Source organism: Atractosteus spatula, chromosome 9 (assembly GCF_055471065.1).
Source record: "Atractosteus spatula isolate fAtrSpa1 chromosome 9, fAtrSpa1.hap1, whole genome shotgun sequence".
NCBI lineage: Eukaryota > Metazoa > Chordata > Actinopteri > Semionotiformes > Lepisosteidae > Atractosteus > Atractosteus spatula.
The window spans coordinates 51,583,820-51,610,344 of NC_142714.1; the positions used below are offsets into that span (position 1 = coordinate 51,583,820).

Consider the following 26,525-nt stretch of genomic DNA (forward strand, 5'->3'; position numbering starts at 1 on the left):
TTGTTCCAGACACTCCTTTCTTTTCCCAGCCCTATCTGCGGCCCTACAGCGAATGGTTGTATGGTGTTGCCTTGTTATCACCTCTCTTCAGGATCGAAGAGATTCGACTGCTCCATCCTGCCTGTGTTCAACAGAACTGTCTTGCTGGGCGTGGTTCTGACCGCTCTGCTTCAAACGTTCTCTGGCCTTTGTTTTTTCTTTTGCTTCTGAACTGAAGCGATAAGTGATCCCCGAGATAAGGTCTGACCAGCGTGCAACTGGTGTGTTTCAGGGTCCGAGGACAAGCCCAACATCGAGGTCATTATCCTGGTGAGCACAGGAGTGGCAGCCACTTTCCTCTGGCTCATGCTAATCCTCTTCATTCGCAAGTTAAAGAAGGTGAGAGCAGCGCGCCCTGTATCCTGCCACCCTCCTTCCAGACAGAACCACCTTTTGTTCATTGTTTGCTGTGTATTTATTATTTTCTGGGAACAGGGGTGGGGGTGTTGGGTAGCAATCTTACCTTTTTAAGGAAAGAAACAATGATACTGCTGTATTAGTTTCGGCAATGGCCCTGAGATGGCCTTGTTGCAAGTTAATGAACCCTGCAACAATACTTGAAGTCGTCCCGGTTGAGTCATTCCTTTTGTGTTACACGCGTTTCCATTCTGAGAGGACGCTCAGAGATATCGTTGAGGTTGCACAATTCTCTGCTGGCCCACAGGGCTGAAAGTTTCAAAGTACTTCCAGTGAATTTTGAGCATGTCCACACCGGAATGACAAACACCCAACAAGCTAGAAAAATATACCCTTTTCTATTGTGTCGACTGGAGGATTGTTTCGTTGGATATCGTGTCTGAGCGCAGTGTCTGAGGAGTTATTTCAGATGCTAGTATTTCTGGGTGGCAAGGAGAAAAACACACACTGTCATTTTTAGTCTGGGGAATTTGGTGTTAAAACTGAGCAAAATTCTCATCCGAATGTGTCAGCATTTTTTCAAATAAAGCATAATAAGCATTTTTTAAAATAAAGATTTTAATAAGCGATTTTTTAACCACAAAATGACCTAACTCTAATTATAATGATCTAATCTTATTCAAAAAATATAATGTATCTACTTACTTACTGTATGTAGAGACACGCTAACAGTTTTTTTGACATATATATATATATGCAGCATATGCAAAATATATGCCTATACAATAAACTGTGTTACTCAGGAAGTATCAAATCAATTCAGCTGGAAGTGTTTCAGTCCGATGTACATGTGAGAAAAGCATCTGCTTTTTAAATTGAGTCAGTTAAACACAGAGCACAGAGCTCTTCTGTTTAATCTCATCGTTCTGGGGTGGTCCCAAGCCCCGGCCTCTTACGCGCACCGGTCCTTTCCCAGCCCAGCTCCGCGGACATCAAGGCCGGGTACCTGTCCATCATCATGGACCCTGACGAGATGCCCCTGGACGAGCAGTGCGACCGCCTGCCCTACGACAGCAGCAAGTGGGAGTTTCCCCGAGACCGACTGCGGCTGGGTGAGCACGCGGCCGTTCGGACCCGGGACTCCACCTGTACACCTTCGTCACGGGGTGCGCGGCAAGCTCCGGCAGCGCTCCCTCCGAGTCCATCGCCCCGGCCACAGCTGTGAGGCGACTCCCATGCTTGCGTCCCTCAAGTCAAGGCTGTGTCACTCAAGGTCACAGGCAGCACCCTCTCCACCTGCTGCCCAAGGGAAGAGGAGGGGGACTTACTGTGTGCCCGCCTCCGATCTCAGTACGAGGCCCAGTGCAGTTCCTCTTCCTTACTCCCCTTGACGCCAGACACAGGACTTTCTTATCTACCACGTTGACTGCATGCATGGTCACGACAGCAGATTCCACTATAAGGTAGATGCACTGTATTGCAAGAACAGGAATGGGTTAAAAAGGCGATGCTCTGTGTTTTGCAAGGGCTGTGTCTTTTGTCCTCACAAAGCCAGTATGGGAAAGTTATTTAAGTCCCGGGCCATTCGCAGAGATCAATGTCAGCAGCAGACAGAAAGACATGCTGTGATGCCACCTCTGTCTCCCCTTCAAGTCCCTGAAAATCCCCAGGAATTCCGTTATCACAGCCCTCGCCTCCTGGAATTTACTAGGGATGGAAAAGGGAAATGCTCAGCCTTACGATGGTATGTTGTAATCACCTCAGAGACATTGCACAACACTGCTGAATCAAGGACCAAGTTTAACGTTTCCTTTAAATGTGAGCAGGCTTATAGGGCAGATGTCATTTTAGGGGGGTCTGTATGGTTGACGAGTCTTTTAACACATGTCCTGTACACGCCCAACTATACAGACCCCGCTGCCCTGTTACAGTTAAATAAGAGATAAGAGCCTGTATTCATGTCTGTCTTTTTACTGTACAGGTATAACAAGTGTGCTAAAACTAGCATCAGATATTTCATGTTCTGGATATTGCGGCCAGTGCTGCTGTAAAATATAAATTTGGCCGCAGAGCCTGCCTTTGACAGACGCGCCGTCGTTCCTGACCAGAGCCCCGTCCTGTGGTCTTGACGGATGGCTGTTGTTTATCCCCAGTGGCTGGCTTGCTGCGCAGGCACAGCGGCCGCAGGTTCTTCTAATTAGCGGCCTCTCTCTCCCGACGGGGCTCCGATCTCCAGGTCACCTCTCAGAGCGCTCCGGCTCGGGCTCCACCAACCTCTCCTTTTTTTCCGACCGCAGGCAAAACTCTGGGCCACGGAGCGTTCGGGAAGGTAGTGGAGGCATCCGCGTTCGGGATCGACAAGCTCTCGACCTGCAAGACGGTTGCTGTCAAAATGCTCAAAGGTATCGTTCTGAGGCCACTGGTTTGGTTTTTGGAGCTTCATGATGGTACACAGCTGTTGCTCTTTTACTAGGTTTGTCTGGGCTGAAACCTTCTTTGCCCATTACTGCTCAAGAAGACAAGGGCATCACTGTTCTCTTCTGCCTTTCTGTATTGTAGTTTTTTCAATACAGTACATGCATTCAAAGACTTGTAACACCCCACATGCAAACAATTAGCCTGCATACATGGGGTACCGGTTTAAAGAGGCGTGTGATTGGAGTTTACTCAACGTATTTATGCTGAAGGCAAGCTATGACCCTAGTCCCCATAGAAGAGTACTGCCAGTAAACTGATTGTGGAAGAGTTTATATCTCTCTATAAGGTTTTATAAGAGTTTATATCTCTCCAAGATTTGCAGGTGAAATGAGGTTCAAGTGTACAAGGTGCAAATTAACTGAATGCAAAAACATCTGAGGTTTGATTATTATTCTCAAACTTATAGCTTTAAGGCACTGCATCCTGGGGTCTGACTTTTTCTCTTCATATTTATAAAATCAAGAAACACCCACAGAGTGGAATACTGTATGTCATCAGATTTCTAAAAGTCGTCACTTACAATGTAACAAAAAATTCCCTTCTTCAGACAAAGACTGATCACAGGCAAGCTCTTCCTAAAAAAGCAGTTAAGAAAAAAGCCGTAAAACAATTTTGCAGTTAGTTCAGAATATGCTCCTTTTCAAATTGTACTCGTTTTTAAAAGCACTATTGAAAATAAAGATTTAACGACAAAATACAGAGGGGAAAAAACCCACAAGGACTTTGTTTGCTTGGATAACTTTTAATAACTCTAACATTGTGTTTCTAATTACAAAAGTATTTAGACAGAAATTATTTTGTGAATATTCATAATTCTAATGACATGACCAATAGCTACAAATGTAAATCAAGCTGAATTATTTTACCAGTACACGTGTCTTTTCATTTGCTTTGTAATAACCTTGACTAATCTTGTAATAAACTTGTAATAACCTTCAATAATGTTGGATAATGCCAGCAAAATAAAGCATAAAATATAATCTTTAATAATATTGGAACTATGGATTGAAACATTATAATGATGTAAAAGTACATCTGATTACTAAGTAACTACTTAAAAGTGTTACCCTTGAGTTGACTGAAATGCAGAAGGTCAAAATAGATTACCCATGGGCCCACAACCAGGAACATCATAAATCTGGAGGAGCCACGAGTCCCAGCAGCGGTGCTGGGAGGTGTGCACAAGGAGATGATGAGTCTGGGCTGTTTTTCTCGGGCATGTCCTTAAAGACATTCGTCTTTCCTCTGTATTAATCACCAAGGTAGAAGCTGAAGGATTGCTACGTCATGCGTCCTGAGTTGCCCCATAATGAAAAGCAGTGAGTTCCTACAGCACAGCTACACGCTGTGGAATTCTGAGGACACATCAATCTACCAGGAAGGAGAAATCAGAACTGGAGCTGAGAAAGGAACAGCAAGATACTGGAATCATCAGTGACAGAGACATAACCCTCCCACAGTGCACACGCTCACCAGTGTCGTTTGTCAAATACACACCAAGCATCCACAGGCATCACAATCCTGCAATAAGGAGCTTAAGGCCCATAAGTTTGTCATCTTCTCTCGGTCTTCCGTTCTCATACGCTGCACACTGACAGAGAAGACAGCCTCTAAGGTCGTGTCTTTGAGACCGAGTTCATGATAAGAGAAAGTGAAAAAGTGACTTGGCTTTCAGCGTGAGCTACAATCTTCTTATAAAATTGAGCACCTTTTTTGGTAAACCTAGAGTTTCGGTTTTTCCAAGTGCGTAAATCAAATTTGAAAGACGCGACGGGAACTAAGGCTTTTTAAATCTAAAACGCACATGCAGTTTAATGCTTCTCACATGTACACATAGAGGGGATTGTTTCATACCAGCAGTGTAACAGGGAGCATGTTGGGTTTTCTCTTTCAAATGATCTATGTGCTTGAGAGAGAACAACCTGCAGATGTTAAATCAGCAGATGGTGTGCTTTTGCATCTGTCTTTAATTGCTTGCCACACTTCTAAGAATTTCAGACTGATTTTGCTTGGGCTAAAGGTCTCAGATGTCCAGGCATACCTTTGTAATGATAAAAGCTGTGAAATATTACAGTCCAGACTGTCTTAGGGGTTCATCATCAGGTTTTTTCAGCCTCCTGTTTGTTGCCTTATTATATCATCCTAAGCCCGTAGCAGTGTCCTAGGGGCTGTAGCGATCTGATACAGGGTTGTGTTTGTTTTGTGCTGAACAGAAGGAGCTACAACGAATGAGTGCAAGGCTCTGATGTCGGAGCTGAAGATCCTGATTCACATTGGCCATCACCTGAATGTCGTGAACCTGCTGGGAGCCTGTACCAAACCTGGAGGTAGGGAGGGGGGTGTGGACTGACTCTCCAGTGTAAGCAGCACTGCTCGGACCTCCGGCACTCATTGCTAGAGGTCCGCAGCATGCCAGGAACTCTCACTGATGCACAGTGCCAGGCGCCAGGCATTATTATCAGCTGTGTGCAGAAATTAAAACTACAGATTGTGCAGGGTCCGGTGGTTTTGCACAAACAGAGTCTCCCCAACTATATCAGACAAAAGCTGGAACACTGGGAGGTATTTTGCTAAAAAAAAAAGTCAATCAGGCACCTACTGTTGCCTGGTTTTGTTGCTCAGACCCCATCCTATTGCAGGAATAGATGAGAGATAAAGATACCCTCTTGACTAAAAAAGAGACGGTTTAAAGACACCAAGTATCCTGTTTAACAAGTCTTGTTTACATGCACCTCTTCAGGTCCCCTGATGGTTATAGTTGAGTACTGCAAGTATGGAAACCTGTCCAACTACCTAAGAAGCAAGAGAGGAGACTTTGTGGTTGACAAGGTAAATCAAGCTCAAGGCTCGTCTCGCGTTAGAGCTGGGGTGGGTGTTGACATTTTTGTTTTCCGTTGCAATTGCAACAGAATGAACTTGTCCAAAAGTGGAATTTAAGACCATGCTGTTTACCTGCTTTTGCCAAGTGAAGAGCGTTTTTCTAGGAAGGCTCGCTCAACTATTATCAACACCTGCGGTGACGCTTCCCCCTGTTTTCTACGGTAGCTGCTAAGAAAAGTGCACCGTTCCCCTCCTGCTTGTGCCGAAAAGGCCACACAGACCATCCTCGGGTGGCACAGCCTCGACAGGAGCTCGGGTGCGAGGGGGAGGCTGCGCCCTCTTCGACAGGCTCGAGGGGGAGGGTGGGCTCTGAAGAGGTGTTCCTTGTGTCGCCCCTGTGGCAGAACCAGGAGCCCCCGGGTCAGGGGCGCAAGGCGGTGACGTCCGAGTCGAGCCCCGACCTGTCGGAGCTGATAAAGAGGCGGCTGGAGAGCGTGGCCAGCACCGGAAGCTCGGCCAGCTCGGGGTTTATAGAAGATAAGAGCTACTGCGATTCGGAGGAAGAGGAGGAAGGTAACAGCGGAGCGTCTTCCTGCCGCCGCCGCGCTCACACAGCACACTTCCTGCCGCTGCCGCTCAGCACTCACGGCCCCTCGATTGTTCTCCTCCGGCGATCTGATAGAGCGCTTCCTCCAGGGTTTATAAATATTGTGAACAATACATTACTGTCAGGCTCTGTTTGTCCCATCCTGGTGCGTCTGCCGCTCTGTCAGGAGTGTCTGTGCACTTTCTGGTAAACATGTTATTTATTCAGGTGGGTGCTGAAGTGCAGGGCCTACAGTCTGACATGAAACTCATCTGATGTCCGTGTTTTATTTGACGGGAGACGCCCTGGACGCCCATCTCCGTTTTTTTAAAGGATGTTTTGAAAGCGCCCGAATTTCACGCACGTTAATAACCTCAGCGATCGCGGGCTGCAGAACGGTGGGACTGAACCATGAGATAAGCGCACACGTGCTGTGAAGTGCTCTCTGTGTCTTGCAACCTTCTGCTGTTTATACAAGAATATATTTGTATTCCCGTTCGCTTGTACACCAAGCACAGATATTTGATCAAAGGAATAGCTTAAGTAAAAGAACCTCCAATCACACCTGCTTATTCAGATCTTTGCCAGGACTCTATTATTTAGATTGAACATTTTGAAAGATCTTAGACTCACACAGAAGATAAAGGTTCACTCCAACATATAGTACCAAACACCTGATTTTAATATTTCCATGCCTGTTGATTCCAGGTTCTCTGGTTTTTTTCTGTCAACAGAAGCTGAAGATCTCTACAAGCGAGTCCTAACCATGGAAGACTTGATCTGTTACAGCTTTCAAGTTGCGAAAGGCATGGAGTTCCTGGCTTCAAGAAAAGTATGTTTTTTTCTTCCTCCCAGTGCACAACTGTAGATGTTTAATTTCTTTCTTCAGTTTTTTAATCGAAGAGATTTGTCGGCGAGAGCGGTTAGTGAGCTCAGATGAAAAGTTCATGTTATTTACTTTAGAACCAATGACATCTTGTAGCTTCATTTGATCTGGAAGAAGAAAGGAAACTTAACTTGTTTTGGCAGCTGTGTAAGTCTTATCCGGTATAAAATCATCGTGCATGAAAATATAACAGAAACCCCGTCCCCAGTGTGTATAGCAATACATTACCTCATTACTGCATGCTTAATTCAAATCAGTTAGCCTGCAGTAACGTTACAGTGGTGCAGAGGTCTGATTAATTATGCTGAAAACCCATTGTTGTAAATGACCTAATCAGCTACAAACCTGAGTCAGGGGCATGTTCAGAAATGCCTGCTTGCAGCTGACTGAAATGCTAATCTCAGTTGCATGCTGATGTCCCCTCTTTGTTTTATACTGTTCATGTTCAATAATGACAACTGAGGAACAACTGCACACACTTAGTTTCAACAGCAGATTTCATGCTAGAGATAATCCAGTGTGAGATAATCCAACGGGTCTTCACAACCCCTGTGTTAAACATGTTACCATTTAAAAAAAATAATGCAGGAATTTAAAATTGCAGTACAAAACCACAGACGATAAACAATATTTGTTATTGTCAGTTTTTAACTTGGTATAGGAAGTTTTGTAAGCACAGTTGCTCTGTCTTGCTTTTCAGTGCATTCACCGTGATCTGGCAGCTAGAAATATCCTGTTATCAGAAAACAACGTTGTCAAAATATGCGACTTTGGACTGGCAAGGGACATTTACAAAGACCCCGATTATGTGCGCAAAGGAGATGTAAGTTTCCCTTTTGGACAAGTAGTAGACCTCTTGTGTGAATCGTTTTATTGTTCTGCTGGCAGGTGTGACATGCGGTGTCTTGGAGTGGATCCATATGGCAATCCAGATATAGTTTAAAGTGTAAAAAAGGCGTAAAGAATGTTTTCTTTTTGTGAAAAATGATGAAAAGACTGAGAGCTCTTTCAAGAAGTCCTCAGTAACAGGAGTAGCTCTCACCTCAAACATGGGCAAACAGACCGTCAGAGGATTGTAGATCCTGTCTGTTCTGATTTTTTTCCCAACTTACCCGTAATTAAACTATCATTTAGAGCACTGAAGAATTTGGACAGGGTTAGTAATGAATGTGCACCCTGAACCCGTATCGAGGTTTCACGTATACCCTTCTGTCAGCTGTGAGGAGTGTGAGTAATTAATAGGGTGTGGCTGATACGGTGTCATTCCCACTAGTGTGTGGATGTCATGAATTGCTCATCTGTAAGAGCTGTTTAGACAGTGATAAGGCAGTATCCACTTACAAAGAGGCTTGTGGAGAACTGGGATGGAGCTTCCTTTGCTACATTTCTTTACATCCCCTCTTTACATCAGAGGAGAAATTCTTGGACCTGCACAGGGCAGATGATAGCAAAAGCATTCGCCCAAATTATTTTCACTTTCATCAAGTTCATTTGATTAATTTAGTACCATCCACTTAGTTTTGATTAACATTAATCGCCTTTTAAAGCCAAAAGGCTAAGGGCATAAACAGGTCTCATTAAGCACGAATTTCAATTAAAAGATCAATTAGCCTCAACTGGAACAAATCTCAGACGTCACAGTGGTCCTACAGCAGCAGGGTTGAGAGTCACTAGTTTAAGGTTAAACTTCTATTATTCTTCACAGAACCTGCATGAACATGGGCTGTAAACTTAAAAAGCCTTAGTCTGAAAAACTGGTCACTTACATTTGAATGGTTTTCTTTCGAGGAACGTTTGTTACAAAACTTATTTTCAAGAGTGAGATCGGGTCTCTTGTGTCAGACCAGAGACAATGAAACACCCGCAGGCTGGGCTCTTCAGCACAGCCACTGAGGTCAGGCTCACAGCTCTCCTCTCTTCCTCCAGGCCAGGCTTCCCCTGAAATGGATGGCACCTGAGGCCATTTTCGACAAGATATACACCACTCAGAGCGACGTGTGGTCCTTTGGCGTGCTGATGTGGGAAATATTCTCTCTGGGTAAAAGACACTAATGCTTTATCTCCCAAGTGACACAGAATGTACAACCGGTTTCCTCTGATGTTGCCGACAACCGTTCAGTTCAGGATGACACACCCCAAATGAACATTACAAAAATTTTCTGCATAGAAATGTATTCCGCCTACTGTACATGGTAATAACAAACAGAATTTCATGATGGCATTTGTATGGACCTGTAAGGTTAATTTTTTTCCTGGGGTGAGACTGAGCAGCAACACCTGACTGATCCAGTGCACAGTGTAGTGAGAGATTGCGCGTATTGTATTTTAGAAGCTGTCTTCACTTTCTTTTTATCAGCTGTTGACAAACTTCCAAATCTGGGACAGAAAGCATAAGCACACTAACAATAACTTCTTGGCAGACCGAGGTCATAATAACCTGACTAATACCAAATATTTTCAGGTTTTTGTGGCTTGCTGTGTATTTTTATAATCAAGCTCTAACAGCAAGTTTTGTCTAAAAAGAACACATTAATATTTACAAGCAAGAGGACATTTGACCCGTCCAGCTCGTTTGGTTTTTAACTGCTAGTTGATTTGAGAATTTCATCCAGCAAATGAAAGAAGCCAGGGTATTGACTTTGACTCACAGCTTGGGAGCTTGCTCCAGATTTCCATATCCCCTTATGTACAAAAGTGCTTCCTGGAAATATTTTTTAGTCCAAATGGAAATGGTTTGGATTACAAGATCCTCTCTCGCTATACTAAAAGCTTTGCGTAGAAAAAGTTATTTGCAGAGTCGACCGATATTTGCATTCAACGAAAATACCAATAATTAATACTGAAGCATTTTCAGCGAAGTTTACACCACTTAAACATAAGATTCCTTTCAGAATTGTACAGGAATGTGGGAGTTTACATGCCCTGAGCTGCACAATCCAAACTTATATTTCCTTCATTCCTGCAGTGAAGCCCGGAGCACAAGTACACGCAGCTGGTGCAGAGTTCTGCTACTCTAAATATTTACATATTGACATTGTTTCATGGCTATTTCTGTGCCCTAAAAAATGGAAGGAATGAGATTGTGACAGAAAGTTACTGCCATGTTTTTGGTATCGTATGCGCTCAAGTTCTTCCAGTAAAAGAAGCGGATTTCGTGAAAAATGTGTGGTCAGACTCACAGCACAAGCTAGCTGCTGAGTGCAGATGTTAATGAGTCTGTCTGTTACTGCTTAATTGTTCCCTTGAAGGAAAACAGTATTACTTCATGTGGCCTGAGGAAATAAGGAGCCGGGTGGCAGTAGGAGGTCGCTGCTGAACTTCAGCAGCAATGTGACCAAGAAAAAGGTCATTGAAATAAAGTCGGTCAAGTCTCCACTGAAAACAAAGGCTTTCCAGTTGGTAGTGCATAACACTGGTAACCAAGCAGCTCATCCAATGTAAATGTTTGTCCTGCCTGAGCAGTGCTTTTCTCTCCCTGTACTATCAGTACTCTCCTTGCTGCTGAGCCCGGTCTTTTTTTAAAACACTTGCAAAAAACATGAAACCGCGAAAGACACACAAACTCGTGTTTGCAGAGGACAGGGGTTGGTTTTTTTTTGTCTTTCTGATGTAATAGCTTCAATCACATTCAGTATATATCCCAAAGAGACATACTGTAAACATCAGCTTTTTACCACGTGGCGTCGGAGGAGAACTCCAGTCTCTGCAGGAATATTTTGATTTAATTTTTTCTGCTGCACTGCTGATGGAAGGCACTGAAAAAAAATAAACTCAACCCCTCCCACACTTCCCACTTGTATATAGAGAAGTGTTTTTAGGTGTGTCTAAAAGAACATAATAGGGGAACTTAAGAATTCGCAACAATTAAAAACCATAACCTTTGGAATCGGATATTATTTGCAGGTCAAAAGTTTGCCCGGGTCACAAATTGCAAACTTAAGCACATTATGGTATCGCACAGCCTCCAGTGGCTGGGCTTTGTCTTACTACCTTGGATTTCCTGATCTTGTTAGTTTAGGTGCCACAGCTGAGCACACACCCTGTTTTTAAATCAGCTTTGGGTTACATTGTAATTAATAAAGACAATACTGAGCAACAATGAAGCTCCCCCCGACATGGCTACTGACGGGGGGGGGGGGGGGGGTAATGGGTTTAGGCTGACGTCACCCACTTTTAAGAACATTATTCTATCAGAAAAATGGATTAGTGTGCGCGTGATGTTAGAAGATCACAGCTGGTCTGGAAAAATATTGCTTTTACAAATATCTTTATAAAACAGACATTTATAAAAAGCAATCAAGGGGAAACTTACTTTGGCACTCATTATTAATCCCATTTACATACCAAACCCGCTCTTTTGTGCAATCAGTGCTGCCTCACACCCCCAGGGCTCTGGGTTCAGTTCCAGATTGATGGGACAGTCTGTCTGTGTGGAGTCTGCATGTTGCACGTGGGTTTTCATGAAGAGCTCTGGTTTCCTCTGTAAGACACGCAGAGGGGAGCTACCTTACACTGTCCCTCAATGGGCCAGGGTGGAGGGGTGTGTTTCGGAAGGGGGAAGGGGGTGTTCCTAATACAGTCGGTACCGGCTATAACACAGAGAGACAGAACAAACTGAACATGATGGGTCAAATGTCCTCCACTCACCTAGGATCTTGCTCTTCATTATAATAAAAGGGAATTATTGGCACTGCCATATTTCAGGCAGATGATGGGTGTATAAACTATGTTTCAATGCGAACAGCGTTTTGACTGTGGTCCGAACGGCTTTGTTGGCCTCACCGCGGCTCGCTCGCCGAGCCGGCCCAGTCCAGTGACTCTTGCCCCTGCCCCTCCAGGAGCCTCGCCCTACCCCGGGCTGCACATAGACGAGGAGTTCTGCTGCAAGCTGAAGCAAGGCACCCGGATGAGGGCCCCCGACTACGCCTCCGCAGACATGTAAGATAAGAGATCACTTTATTGGCCATTTACAATGTCTTGCATTAGGAATTTGTCTTTTCGCAAACCCCAGCTTGCTCTCCATGAGACACACAGACAGGGAGAGAAGCTGGGGGTCAGAGCGCAGGGTCAGCCATTTATACGGCGCCCCTGGAGCAGCTGGGGTTAAGGGCCTAACGGAGTAGGATTCCTCTGCCAGCTGCCGGATTTGAGCCGGCAACCTTCCAGCCACAGGCCCAGATCCTTAGACACAGAGTCACCGCTCCGACCTGTAAGCGACCCAGTGGTGCTGCTTGGCTCGAGCACCATCCTGGGCATCCTGGGCAATGAAACTCAACTGTTCTGCACTGGTTTGAGCATTAGAGCCTCTGGTCAACGGGGGGGCTGAAGTCCACTCGAGATACCAATCCGTGCTTTGTCTTCTAACTGGGAGGAGTTTGGGAGGTAGAAAAAGCAATGCAACAGCAGCACTACCAGCTTGTAGAGGTGTTGGTGGACCAGTAGGTGGCGCTCTTTCCCCTGGGTCAGAGCATCCGAATTTATGGAACCGTGCCCCGATACAGTGAGGGGGGACACTGGACTGTAGAAGGTGGGTCCTACAGAAGAGACATCTTTTGAAGTTTAAAGTGCTGCCAGTGCATGACGGCGGACAGACATCAGAGGGTGTTGCACATCAATAGCAGAAAATCAGTCTCCCTGCCTTTATCTGATGCCTGTGTCCTCTGGGAAATGCAGTTAGTTAAAACTGAATCTTAGTCCTTCCTAATGTAAAGCACTACTCCGTACTACTACTGCCATTATTATTATTATTATTATTATTATTATTATTATTATTATTGATTCCAGACCATGTCATAAGCATGATTTCTGCAGCCCTAGTGTCTTGACCTCTTTCTCACCACTATAAGGGGACACTGGCTTTTTATCTATTGAAATATCATTGGTAAATGTGTCAAAATCAGGTGTGAACCCTGAGCTAACCTGCTTTGCTGTCTGTAGAATTTAAATTGTCCACAAACTGTTTTATAAGACCATCTGAAGCACTGAAATATGTCCAGGGGGAGTCTTTAATCAGGCCCTGCGAATTTCCTGAAGTTCCTCCTGAAAAACAAGCTCAATTTGTTGTACGAGAGAGAGGGCCCACAGCAGCAATTCACTCAGTCCTCCTCGAGGGAGACGAGGGAGGGCCCACTGTAGGCCTCAGCCAAAGTCAAAAAGCTTTTCACATTATTACGGCTGAGAAGAAAAACATCTCAGATTTCATTACCAGGGCAGTCTGACTGAATTCCAAGATCTGAATGTGAAGCGCGCACAGGCATGTACTGACTGAAAGGTGCGATTGGCACAGAGCTGAAGTGGACTGGACACTCGCTGAGGATACATATCTGACTGACACAGATTGGGCAGTAACCGAACCTCACATGAAAGACAGGGACATCCGGTGACAGCACTCCCCAGCAGCTGGCATTGAAAGTCTGGGTCTGAATACTCCCCGTGTGCGGAGGCAATTCTCAAGGTAGAACCTTGTGAATGTTATTGAAACCGAATAGTTTTAATGTTTCTCTACACTGTCAATCTTGGGTAGGGACGGTATTTGTTTTGTATTCCTTTTTTTTTCCTTTGAGACAAATGGAAGCAAAGCCCTCAGTCTCTCTGGCCTCGGCTGCCCAGGCCTGTGGTTCTCGCTGTTATTCCCTGGTTGCGATAACTAATACCACCGTGTGAGACTCGTAGCCTGCTACTATTCCCAGGCACTGCTGCGATCCTTCAGTCCTGAGCACACTCCTTCACCGAGAAGATGTTCGTCTGCAGAGCTCGAACAAACCCAGTTCCTGTCTATGTAAAGTTTCAGCATTTGACCAGCAGAATCCTTCATTCTGAACCACAAAGAAGTCTGCAAGGGGAGAAGTCTTATACATGCAAACCAACTTCATGTCTTTGAAAGTAAGCGAACTCAGCAATTCACTCAAAGACAATGTATCGGGGCTGGCAGTTCTCCTGCTCCACATTAGAAACCCCTGACGCAGTCCAGGCCTGGAGGCAGACTGTCTTGGTCTCTTTGCATCAGTTGCCACTACTGATAGGAGCTACTGTCCTGTTCCAGTTAAGCCAATTATACGTTACACAGGGGCACTACAATCTGAGCAGGAATGAAATCCTGTAGGACTGTGGACCTCCAGGACTGGACTGGGGCATCCCTGACCTAAATTCATGGTAAAGGCATCAGTTTCTCTTGTTCGAATTACGTGTCCTTTGACTTTGAAGCTCAATCCCATGCATAAGCCTTCGACCAGCAAGACTCACACCCAACACAGCCCTGAACACAGTACTAGCCTCCTGTCATTTCATCAGATGGCCTGAACAAGCCGTTTTGGGAGGTAAAGGGCAACGCTTGCTTGGGGCCGAGCACACTAAACTGCTCTTCCCCCTTAACTTGCTCGCAGCGAATCAAGACTGGTGCACAGTGTGAGGAGGACAAGGCGAGAGCACCAGGGCAAATCCTTACCCTGAAGCCCTGAGCGCACCGCGAGCAGACCTCTGGCCCCCTGCTGCCCAGCCCGAATGAGTCACCAACACAGACACAACAAAGAACTGCGTCTGCAACAATAGAGAATTCCCTTCATTAAGAAAATATACATACATTCCCAGATGTTAGCATGCCGCCACAAAACAGGAAGGAGGTGCCTGGGGATTTCATTGTGGAGCTATCGGACGTCCTAGCTGCTCCTTGATTTGTGACCAATCAAAAGTCATTATCATTTGCGCTTCCTGACACTTCCGGGATCCGTGCACCTGGGGAATAATGCTAATGACAGGGAGAATTACTACGGAGCCATTTCCTCCAATTAACTACGGCATTGCTGGGGAAGACAAAATAGTGATTTAAGGCTCGGATATCGAAGGCCAAAACAAAAACACAGGTGGAGAAGGGGAAGAGCAGGGGACCATCTGCGTTTGGAGACTCCTTAGAAGGCAATGCAGAGTAGCTCAGCTACTATGAGCTTTTAACATCGGACTGTGTGGGTGATGCAGTTGTAGCCAGTCCCACCTCAACACGTGGCCAGCATGGCCAACTTCAATGCTGCTCCCAGTCACTGGGAAACAGCATGACATGCACGTATTTGTACTGTCGTTTCTAAGTGTGTCTGGCCACAGTGTGGTCGTTGTTCTAATACAGGGGTACGGGGTAACCCCAGTGCAGGATCTGCAGGGCTGGTGACATATAGGCTCGCAGTCGAGCTGGGCGTATAACAGGCTGAAGCGGCTCGTTATTGGCTTAATTATTGGTGAAGCTAATGACTTCTCCGAGGTCTTCAGCTGCTGCTGAAAAACCTGCAGACACACCGGCCCTCCAGGACCAGGACTGGGGTTTCCTGCTTTATTACATACATCCAGGCGGGATGAAACAGAAACGTAAGCACTGGAGAATTTCATCACCAGGAGGTTCCCCCCATAGGAGGAACTGTCTGAAGAACATAAGAAAGATTACAAACCAGAGAGGGAATTCAGCTCATCTACCATTACTTTTAGTAGTTAGTAGTTAATTTGTCATGTTATCCTGCCTGTGATGTATTTATTTAGTTAGTTAATGGAATCTAAAGCATCTTTGAAACATTCTTTATTGCCTCTCAGTGTCAGTCACTGAAGTCGGCTGTTTTTTCAGTATAAACTATAATACTCTGCACTGAATTGCTGCATTCCTCTGCAGTTGAACCCTGTGTTACTGCACAGCGTATTGGAACGACCTCAAGCAGAGACTTCCCACATGGCCAGCGATGCTGACAGCCCTTCTGAAGAATGTCAGAAATATTTAAAAACTGTGTGGGGCAGCACACCGAGGCTCTAAGCAATTAGTGTGGAATTATAACATTGCCCTGTTCACTATGTAGACTGATAATATTAGGTATTAAGAAATGCACCTCCTTCTCGTCGTATATCAACATAATAAAGTCACAGCCAGGCCGCGCTGCTCGCCGGTGTGCATGTCAAGTAGTACCGCTGTTTTGCATGTGTTCACAGCCATTTCCTGTGCTTCACCTTGACCATCAGCACTCACAGACACACGTGCAGTGTGTCAACAGGGCTCTGTACTATGCACACCATTAGACAGATATCTGGGGCTTTTGCAATGGAAAATGACCTTTCCGTGTCAGAAACCTTCACAGTGCAACACAGCAAGCGCTGATGACTTCCTCCCAGCAATAAAACATCATCCTGTTCAGCGCAGTCATTAAAGCTTTTATCCTGCAGCTACCAGACAATGTTAGACTGCTGGCAGGGGGAGCCTGCGGACAGACCGACCTTCACAGACCTGGTGGAGAAGCTAGGAGACCTGCTTCAGGCCAACGTGCAGCAGGTAAGGAGAGGAGCTCAGGTGCGCTCAGGGAACTCTCTCCCTGCTGAGCACAGAAACTGCATGTTCAACAGCTGTGCGCCGGCAAGGCCAATACTGAAAAAATGAGAATGTTTATGATTCGTGATTTTGCTCAGAAAATTAAGACATCATCCAGGTGGGGCTGCACAGTGGTGGTGGTGGAGGGGAGTCCCCATTACCTGTAAAGAGTTTTGAGTGGAGTGTCCAGAAAAGCGCTATACTGTATAACTGTAAAGAATTATTTATTATTATAATTATTAAGACTCACTTATCACATTTTTTCTACTTTTAATTTATTTTTTAGAAGTTTTTTTTTTTACTAATCAGATATTGTCTTCACATAACGCTGCTTGTGGTTAGATCCAGTAGGTAAACGGAGCATTTGCATTGACAACAGGCTCTTCATGCAGCAAAGACTCCCCAAAGAAATGAAATGATTCACTTTCTCTTGCACACAGGCCACGTTCACTCTCCGATAGGTCCCTTCTCAGGAACCAGAGAGGGACGGAGTGTGGTGCTCCTTGTACTGTACATTAAAGAGCAAAAAGACCTTCGGGCCAAACGGCCCCATTTCACACTGGCTAGGAATTCCTGAGAAACTGCACACAAAAATTCACCAGTTTGGAACAGGGTTTTCCTCTTCCCAAATCGTTTCTGGAGGAGGTTAATTGAGAGAAAAGCAGCACTGATCTCATAGACTCTCTAGAGAGGCTTTTCAGTTTTGAAGAGACCTCAGCCATGGCTGAGATTACTGACTCGCATTAAACGTATACACCGTATGATCATGCAAGATCACTTTCTTTGTAAATTAAAAAAGAAAAAAAATGTTTTGCAGAATAAACAGGAGACATTCTGGTTTTCATTTGTAAAGTGAACCAAGATAATGAAAGCAAAAGCATATTTATCATTCAACGTAATTCCTTAACATATTGATGGGTAAAAAAGCTTTTTTTTTTACAGACACAATTTTTACAGAGTCCCTACTGATACAGCACTGTGGGTTGGCATGTCTGCAGCTCTTTAACCTTTCCCTCATTCCTAACAGGCTCGTGTTCCAGCCTGGACTGCTAAAAGTTGGGATTTGTGTTTTTGTTTTACAAACATGGAGCTCCAGATGCTCCGGTGTTCAGGTTTACCAATGGAAAATTAAAGTCTTACAGGTTCTTTCCAGAACCACATAGTTATTTGCACTTGCTGTGGGCGGAATGTGTCATCACAGAATAATTCCATGTGTGCCCTTTCGCAGGACGGCAAGCACTACATCCCCATAAACACAGCACTGCTGACCAAGGAAGACAAGGCCTCAAGCACTTTGAAAGCAGAGGAGCCCTCCAGAAACTCCGACAGCCTCAGGAACTCGGGGAGCACATGGTAAGCACAGCTCCCCCCCCACACACAGGCACCGAGGCCTACAGCATGGGCCCGGGCCAGCGCTCTGGTTCTGATCCGCCAGGCCCGTGCAACAGCAGCCCGGGCCTCCAGCAGGTATCAGGCCTGCCGTGGGGGGCGATGGTGAAATGGGGGGGGGTCACGGGTGCACAGCAGTGAGAGAGAGCACGGCCCCCGACATGAATCACCGGGGGCAGAGGTCCGACGTTCTTCTCCAGCCTCACACGCGGTTAAAAGCTGCCCTCGGCTGTCAGAGGTTAAACCACAGCAGGGCGATACAGAGAAGCGGCTGTTGCATTTCGCTGAAAAGAATCGGCACAGATAATGTTGAATAAATCTAGCACAGCGCAACCGTCAATCAGCACAGCTCTATATATATATCTTGGCCACCTCACGGAATTCCAATCACAGCCAAAGCACCTGATACGGCCCTTCTACCCCCCCGAAGACAATATTGCAAAGCTCCTATATTTTGATAATACCAGCAGGCGTCTTCCAGGTGATGAAAGGCCATGTGTATCATTAGAACTGGATCCATCTATTTTAAATGTGTGGTGAAAATAATAATAATAATCTGAATGTGTTCTAAGTCAGCCAGTGTATCCTGAAATGCTGCAGTGTGTCTTCTGTTTTATTCTGGCTGATAAAAAAACTAATTTAACTTGAGGGAAATAATGAAAGTTTAAATCTGCATTATAGAAATTCGGGGAAAAAAAACATTCTACAGTTCCTTCCGTACCTTCTGCAAACCATTAAATTTAATTTTTTGCATAATCCTGTAGGTTAAGTTGCTTTTCATACTTGTCTAAAATTATCTGCCTCCTCGTCACAGGAACATAAAGATCCGCCCCCCCAGCGTGAAGACCTTTGACGAGGTCACTGTGGAGGACGACACACACAAAACCGACCAGGTAGGTCCTGCCTGGGGCTGGAGACAGTGTCACAGTGCATAACTGGGTAAAAAGGATTCCCTACACACAGCTTTGGAAAACGCGCTGCCTTGTCCTTCTCATTCATTTGGAAAGACATTCCACTTCATCGCTTGCAGCCATGTGAAAAGAGCCCTAGATAATATATGCCCCCATGCATTCACTGACCTGCTCAGTTCGGAGTAACCTCCCCAAGAAAAGGCACTGTTCAGGACGCTACACTTCGCCAGGCTCTAACTTCCTGTCCCGTGTCCTGTGCAGGAGGGGCAGTCGGACAGCGGGATGGGGCTCTGCTCAGACGAGGTGAAGACTCTGCAGCTCCTGGAAAACCTAGCCAGGCCCTTGAGCATAATGGCTTTAGCGTAAGTATATGTAATCCTGTTTGAGCCCTGTCACTGACGGATTCCAGAACCACAGGAAGAGCTGTTTTTCTCCCTCTCTGGAATGCAGATGTTGCACGTTTAGCAGGGCTCCTGAGTTTCCCACACTTCCAAGTCCTCCTGATTAGTTTTCCCTCTGCCGAGGGTGGCGAAAGTGAGCCAGCAGATTTGTGAAACACCATTGTGCGGAGTAATGATCTGAAAAGATGGACACAAAAGGCTCCGGAAGCGGTATTCCCATTCAGGGTGAACAGGCAGGAACCGTCCTGTGTCTTGTATAGCTTGCTGTCTCGGTGCTCGGGTGTCCAGCCTGCAGCACTAAGGGCATGATTTGTCTCGTGGGTGTTTCTCACTAGGAGTTCCTTAAGGAGCTTTTTTAAAGACATGATGTGAAATTAGCAAACATCAAATGACTGAAAGAGCACACATCTTCCGTGATAAATGTCAGTGGGACTCAGTCCAGCTCACCAGAGATCACTGCAAGCCTTTCAGCCTGTAAACAAGTGAATTGTTGACCTAGCAGAATTCTGGAACAAAACCTCTAATTAAACTCTCCTCAACTTTGCAACTTTGCATTGTTACAAGCGCCAGTACCATTCACAAGCGAAATTGGTCAGAATACACCTGACACAGGGTTTGACACAGGCGCATCGCAGGAGAGACTGCTTTAAACCCAAGTTCCCCAACAGGCCAATTTCATTCCGGTTTAAATATTAGCTGCAAACCCTCCGCCTGCTTTGAACATCGCTCACGGTAAGAGACGCCTGTCATGTACACCTGGCCCTTGCACATGGAAACAGCTTGCATCTGTAAGGACGCATCCTGCTGCCAATTTGTGAGGGCGACTCCTGCAAAGGACGCGTCATGGCACTTGGCGAGACTCTTGCCTGTGATGTGACAGCGCTGGATTGTGAGCAAACATCAGAGGACTGCAGTTCTCAGGACTTGTAGTCCCTGCAAGACCTGTGTAGAGGTTTTGTGCCGCGCCATTCGAAATACTCCTCTCCCGTGAACTCGGGAGGCATGCCTTCATTTACAGCCAGGAAGGGGTAGTTCCACGGCTAGGTTCTCAGCTTTGATTCCTTTACTTGTTCTTTTCCTTTTAAAATCAGTGGAGACTTTAGAAAGTCCAGCCAGCCAACAAGACCCAGTTGCGCTTCATCACGAGTTCAGCTCGTTTCAAGACGTATTGTTCAAAATGTTAAATTATATTTGCTTTAAAAATTAGGCTTCTATTTGTCAGGAAAAAATACCACGGAAAGAGCTTCACTCCCACATCCCCAGTGTCTTGAATAAAACCTCATGCTTCGTGCACATCAATCTATAAAGTATCTGGACCAGGTGAACCACATACTGTACCCAAGGGAACCGTATGATCTGTGGCTCCCTGTCCCTGTATTTCAAACACCACTCAAGAATTTAAGTGAATCAGAGAACATATTTCTGAAGTGAGACAGGACTTGAAAAAGCTCATTTCCATCAGCACCTTTCAGAACACAAGAATCACCACCGGAGCCAGAGACGCACCCCTATCCTGTCTGCCTAATATGGGCCTTGAGTTGGAAACAATGTGTGAACTCAAGATTAAAAATCCTTTTGGCGTTTAAAGTTCTGGCTCTGGGACTGAAGAGTTCCAAGCTGATGTTATGATAGCTTCTGTCATAAACCCCCCCCCCCCAACATATTCATTCTTGCCCATTCCCTTGGGCTGAACCCTGCTTTTCGCTGCTGTGATTGAAGTTTAAAGGACCGTGAGGAGGAAGGCGTGGCTAAACCTCAAGGCTGGCCCCGACCTCATTAATTATGCTGAGGATTTGACTGCACTGCATCACTCATATTCGCTCAACACAGTTAACCACAGCCTTAAGCAGGGTGCAAGGTGAGACCTGGCCCGCAGTCAGGAGTGCTCGGCCCCTGTGCATCCTGGGAAAGGTCCTGAGTGTGTGGTCCTCAGAGCGCCGCTCTTTCTCCCTCAGTTTAGTGCCCTGGGAAGAAAGCCAAAAAAAACACAGATAGTTCGCTGGTGCGCCTTGTTACTCCTGACAACTTTAATACCTGCAAATTGAAAGCAGAAAATTAGAAAATCTGGCCTTGGATCCCCAGTGAGCCATAAGATCGCAGCGAAGTCATAAATACAGAATAAAATCACTTTTATCCAAGCCCTTGGTCAAAGAATGTCACTTTTTTTACAAAGTAAGAAGTGTGAAGTCCAGGCTATAACTGCATCACTTCAACAAGCTGTGCTTTCAAAAGCAAGAACTAGGTTCACCTGTAAAGAAAATAATATTTGTAAATGCTTAGAGAAGTCAACACAAACCTGGCCTTAAATATTCATAAAATATTGCAAAATAAAATCCTCATCGTCTTTGTAGGAATTAATTATAGAAAATACAGAATTTAATAAAAAAGTAGGATATATTACAAAGAGTACTGGAAAAGGTTGTGCTAATGTTTCTAATGACGGGCAGTGTTGCTCTTCTGGAGACGAGTGAAAGGCAGAAAGCGTGCCTCTTGGCTGCTGGAGACGCCCAGCCCCTGTACTGCAACGGAGAGTGCCATCTTTCCATGCCCAGCAGACCTCCCTCGGAACACAGCTGCAGCCCTGATCTCAGGTGGGAAGAATTCAGGCTGGGCACGGCTTGGCCACGTCGTGCCCCAGGAAAATTAAAAACCGAATTCAGGCTGGGCGGCCTCCCAGTCATCTACCTATTCAGGAGGAGAGCCCCTGTGGGAGAACTATTCCATCACCCCTGACCTGGAGTCACTTTATTAAAGCCAAGCATGGCTCTCATCGTGCAGCCGGTCCCACTGGGCATTTGTCTGACAGAATTCCACCTGGCAAACGCAGCAGGTACGAGCAGCGAGCAGCATGCCTCTTTCAGTTAATTACAGCCCGACTTAATCCATAATGGCAAGGAAGCTCCCATCCATCAAGAAGGTCTGAGCCTGTCCCTCCAACAAAGGCACACAAAAAACGCAGATTTTATTAGCAGGCAGCACAGCCTACAAAGCAAGAGCCCAGTGCCTGCCAAACATTGTGTATGTCGGAGACGGATCGTGGGAAAGAATGATCACGGAAAACCAGCTTGGATTCTTGGTGCATTTTTCCGGCCCATCTCTGGACAGGGATGTATATGACACGAGGTTTCCACTAAATCAGTAATAACAACTGGTGGTAATAAGCAGAGCAGGAGCAATAACATTGCCTGATTGCCACAGCTTAGAGAGCAAGTACCGCTGTCCCGTAATGTTTTTGTCTGCAAATGTTCCCTTGTACCGACCACCTGCAACCAATTAAAAGTCCTAAAAGATTTGCCGTGGCTGTCCCGTGTATAATAGCGCCCCTTCAGTCTGTTCCGTCTTTGTTAATCCTGCTGGCATTACTTGGTATAAAGAGCTCATGGCTCATATAAACAATTGACACGCTCATAATAAACGGTCATATTCTTTCAGGTGGTTCAGGTGGGGAGCTGCTTCAGCATGCGTAGTCTGCAAAGGAACAAGCAATAGGTTTATTCCGTGCTCTTAAGAGAAGATTGAAAACACTTTCTCTTTTCAGCATGAAATAAACCTGTTACATATTCTTTTATGTGTCGTCAGTCACGCTGCGTTACAGGTTGTGTCAGCCAGGTTGAATCAAGCTTGAATCAGGTTGCTTTCTCCTGTAATTGCCAGTTCAGTCCCGATTTAGGGGCGGGCTCAAGTGTCGCTTCCCGGCCCTCTGGCTGAGATCAAGCGGAGGAGTACCCGGCCCGGGGCGCGGAGCGGCGGTAACCGTGTGGCTCTCTGTCTCCCGGGCAGGATGAAAGCCGCGAGCAAGAGCAAGGAGTCGGTGCGGTCAGAGGGCGAGAAGGACACCGCCAAGTGCCAGCCAGCCGTGCCGTCGCTGGACTTCGGGCTGGAGGACGCGGCGGCGCTGCCGATGGACCCTGCGCTGGAGTGCCACAGCCCGCCCCCCGACTACAACTACGTGGTCCGTTACTCAACCCCGCCGGTCTAGGGGCCCCGTCCCCCCCCACACAGGAGCTCCCCCCCCCCACCACCCCGTCGCCCTGCCTCTCGCCCCCCTCCCCCCTCGTCACAGACCGCCGGCTTGCGGGGCAGGCTCGGAGCGCGACCCGCATCTCGTCCGGCCTGCCAAACAGATCAAAGAGCGCGCCGCCCTCAGCAGTGGCTCAGACGGATGATGCTGACGCGGCGAGACTCGATGCCCATTAATTCATCAGTTCGCACAGAGAGACAGGCTCAGGGCATTCGTTTGAAGAACAAGGGGTATTTACTGTGAACACGCAGGAGCTGAAGACACTCCTGGTAATGTACTTAATCGCCTCTCACACTACAGGAAAGCCCAGCGGCGCTTCCTTCAGCAGTGTCTGCCATAAGGGTGGGATCTCATAGTGCCAGTAATGAGGAAAGTTCTTACAGCCTTTCTGAAATAGGAAAAGGAAGCCAGATTTTGTTTTTTATATATATTCGTGCTCTTCCTCATTCCGTATATATATTTTTATAAATTGGAACTGGAAATGTTTTATTATTCGTATTGCTGTATCCTGTCTCAACATTGACGGAAGAAAATGGTGCGAGTTTTAAAAATATTAAAAGTAATATTTCATAAACTGAAAGAATTTGAAGAGAACAAAAACAAGCTTGGTCTGACTAAAGCGCTCTCTGCTTGTGTTTCATTAAACCTCCCTGCAGGTCAGGCCCCAGAGCAACGCAGTTTAGAAAACAGGGTAATGAACACCACATTACTGATAGAAAAAGGAAATAACTTCACCGACCCCTGATTTTTCACTATTAACGAATCCTTTGCGCACTGCCTTTGTAATAAAACAGATCATATTGCTAATAACACTGAGAAAAATCCTCCGTGGCCAACTAGAAGAAATTGCACCACTATATCCTGAAAAACATTTCATGGCGCTGTCTGTTTTTGTTTAAGTGACTCTTTGAACAAAAATACAGAAGTCTAAAAGCGTTTTTTATATATACATAGTGTACTACAAACACCAAACCTTTCAGGGTAATATATAGATTAGATTCACAAAATATTCAGAAATAACTGTACAACGTGCTCAGGGAGCTCCATTTCACTTATAGTCCAGTTAGGTCAAACACTGAGTTTTTCTTTGTTTCGCAATTACACTGGTCCCCAAAAAGATTAAAGGTTTTTACTCTCTCAGGAAGCAACTGTGACAGTGCACCACTCTTCAGGAAGTACCAGTGTTGGTTTAAAATTAAAATCAAAGAAAGGAACATCCAAGACAAAGGATTGTGCCAGTACTTAGCACATAAGCACTGTTATGAACAAGAGAAGACAGTCCTCCTTGTGCTTGTACGTTGATGACAGTATTTGTTGTGGAAAAGAAATTTCAACACTCATGCACAGGAATCCACATTAAATTGTGCAAATCAAGTTGAATCTTTTGTCTTTCCATTCTGCCTCCAGTTAGTTAAAACAAAACTAAATGCTTTTATTGGTGAGATCTGACAGTGGGCGTGTAAGAGAGCAATACTTATGGGGGGGAAAAAGAGATATGGTGTCAGCTGCATCAGCACATGGTTTTTTTTTTGTAAATACTAACAATTGTCTCTACTTCTTATTGAAAAGAAAAACCTTTTATACCACATATGCTGTTGTACACTTTCAGGAGCATCTATTTAGAGATATAGATTTTCTACTGTTTGTGCATACGAGAATGTTTATAATTAAGGAGCTTCTGTCACAGGTCCACTTCTCTATCAACAACAATGTCAGTAACGCTTGCAGGGCAGGCTAGGATTCTGTGTGTCTGTGAATGTGCTGGTCACAAAACCAAATCTTCCAACACAACAGAGTATCCCCGGCTTTGGGATATGACATTTTTAGCTGTGTTAAAGACTAAAAGGTTTCTGTCAGGAGAAACCAAGATGACACTATCATTGCCTTCAGAGCAACCAGGAAGGCCACTGCTCTCCCTGAACAAGAGCCCAGTGACCGTGTACAGTACGTAGGAATAACCCGCTCTCTGAGCGCCTAGCTGCAGTTATACCAGGCCATCTTTCCTCAGCACAGCTGCCAGTGGCCAGCCCTGTAAATGTTCACCACCAGCCAAGACGTGCCAGTAAAACTTTGTGTTTGGGTCCAGACGAGACGTGGTACCTGAGAAGTAGCTTACTGCCAAGTGTTATTTGTATAAACTCGGAATGTTGTTTTTGGGGGGTTGTATGAGAAGCATATGCACTGATAATTTTGTCTGTCTTCCATATTGTAGCTGCGTGTATACAAATGTATTTTTTATTAACCAACCAAAAATAAAAAATAAAGATCTATATATTTATACACCAGCGCTGGCTATGGCTCCCTTGGCTTGCTGCACAAACACAGAAATGCTCTTTTACTTTCAGAAAAGTCTGATTTTTTTTTAAACTCCCGAAAAAGTGCGTCTGTCTCAGAATCGCCCTGTTATACCACCTCTTTGTTCATTTACTACTCCATGAAAGCTAATCGGAATCAAGCAGTACAGAACTGAGGGACAGCATGAGCTCCTCCCTCCTTGAAATGGCAGAGCCGGACTGGATGGCGCCCAGGACATGGGCCAGCAGTCGTGAGCAGTGTGCCAGGCTGTGGGGTGCAGCAGCGAACGACAGTGTGTCTTGTGACCCCTCCCAGCTGCCTGGACGCTGTCAGATCCGTTTCCTTCGCAGCCAAGTCTCAGCAGCCCGTGTGTCATCGAGGCACAGAGCCCCACCTCTGCAGGGGGCACAGGAAGACAGTGAGTCACTCGTCTGGGCCTCCTCGGGCGGTTCGGTGCCAGCGGACTGCGGGCCCTGACCTCTCTGGCCTTGCCTGTCAGCGTCACACTCGGGCTGGAGCTCTGTCACCAAGACCGGACCATCCCGAAACACTGCACCGCCAGAGCACATCCATCGCCAAAACAAGGAGAACAGGAAAATGCTGGCGATCTTCTGTGTCCGTGCCTGTCGATGTCAACCGCTTCCAGGAACGTGGACAGTGGATAAACAGCGAAAGGATGTTGGGGTCGGGTCCATTATCTTTCAACATCTTTCTGCTGTAAGAAGGGGAAGAACACACTTTTCCACACAAGCACGAGCCGAACGCACGAAACCAAATTTGAGGCACAGAGCACATCTGCGTCCACCAAAATCCTGCCTGTAAACCTGACCAGAGGGACGGAAGAGCTCCCCCCAGCCCCTGTGATGGGGAGTCACTTTTTCCTTCTTCAGAATCGCTGCCCTGCGGGAGCTGGGCTGCTCCGGCAGTGACAGGCCACCTGCTGCGAGCCGTTGAGAGTGACATGACTAATGCCAGTGCTAGTGTTTTAGAGCAGAGGCCTTTCCACTGGGA

At 46.0% G+C, this 26,525-nt stretch overlaps 1 protein-coding gene across 3 annotated transcripts in view; it reads left to right on the forward strand.

Annotated features, from left to right (window-relative positions):
* kdrl (kinase insert domain receptor like) overlaps positions 1–25,504 on the forward strand; it is a 61,600-nt gene extending 36,096 nt beyond the window's left edge. For 2 of the 3 annotated variants that reach the window (XM_088925718.1, XM_088925719.1), the window contains exons 16-30: positions 272–378; positions 1,373–1,508; positions 2,694–2,798; positions 5,088–5,201; positions 5,615–5,703; positions 6,099–6,267; positions 7,015–7,112; positions 7,867–7,989; positions 9,093–9,204; positions 12,005–12,104; positions 16,356–16,461; positions 17,726–17,850; positions 18,701–18,779; positions 19,059–19,159; positions 22,979–25,504. In XM_088925718.1, coding sequence (XP_088781844.1) covers positions 272–378; positions 1,373–1,508; positions 2,694–2,798; positions 5,088–5,201; positions 5,615–5,703; positions 6,099–6,267; positions 7,015–7,112; positions 7,867–7,989; positions 9,093–9,204; positions 12,005–12,104; positions 16,356–16,461; positions 17,726–17,850; positions 18,701–18,779; positions 19,059–19,159; positions 22,979–23,177 — 1,763 coding nt within the window. In that variant the 3' untranslated portion in view covers positions 23,178–25,504. Of the gene's footprint in view, positions 1–271; positions 379–1,372; positions 1,509–2,693; positions 2,799–5,087; positions 5,202–5,614; positions 5,704–6,098; positions 6,268–7,014; positions 7,113–7,866; positions 7,990–9,092; positions 9,205–12,004; positions 12,109–16,355; positions 16,462–17,725; positions 17,851–18,700; positions 18,780–19,058; positions 19,160–22,978 lie in introns of those variants that run through there. The other variant, XM_088925720.1, reaches the window with a different exon arrangement.
* The last annotated feature ends 1,021 nt before the right edge of the window (positions 25,505–26,525 follow it).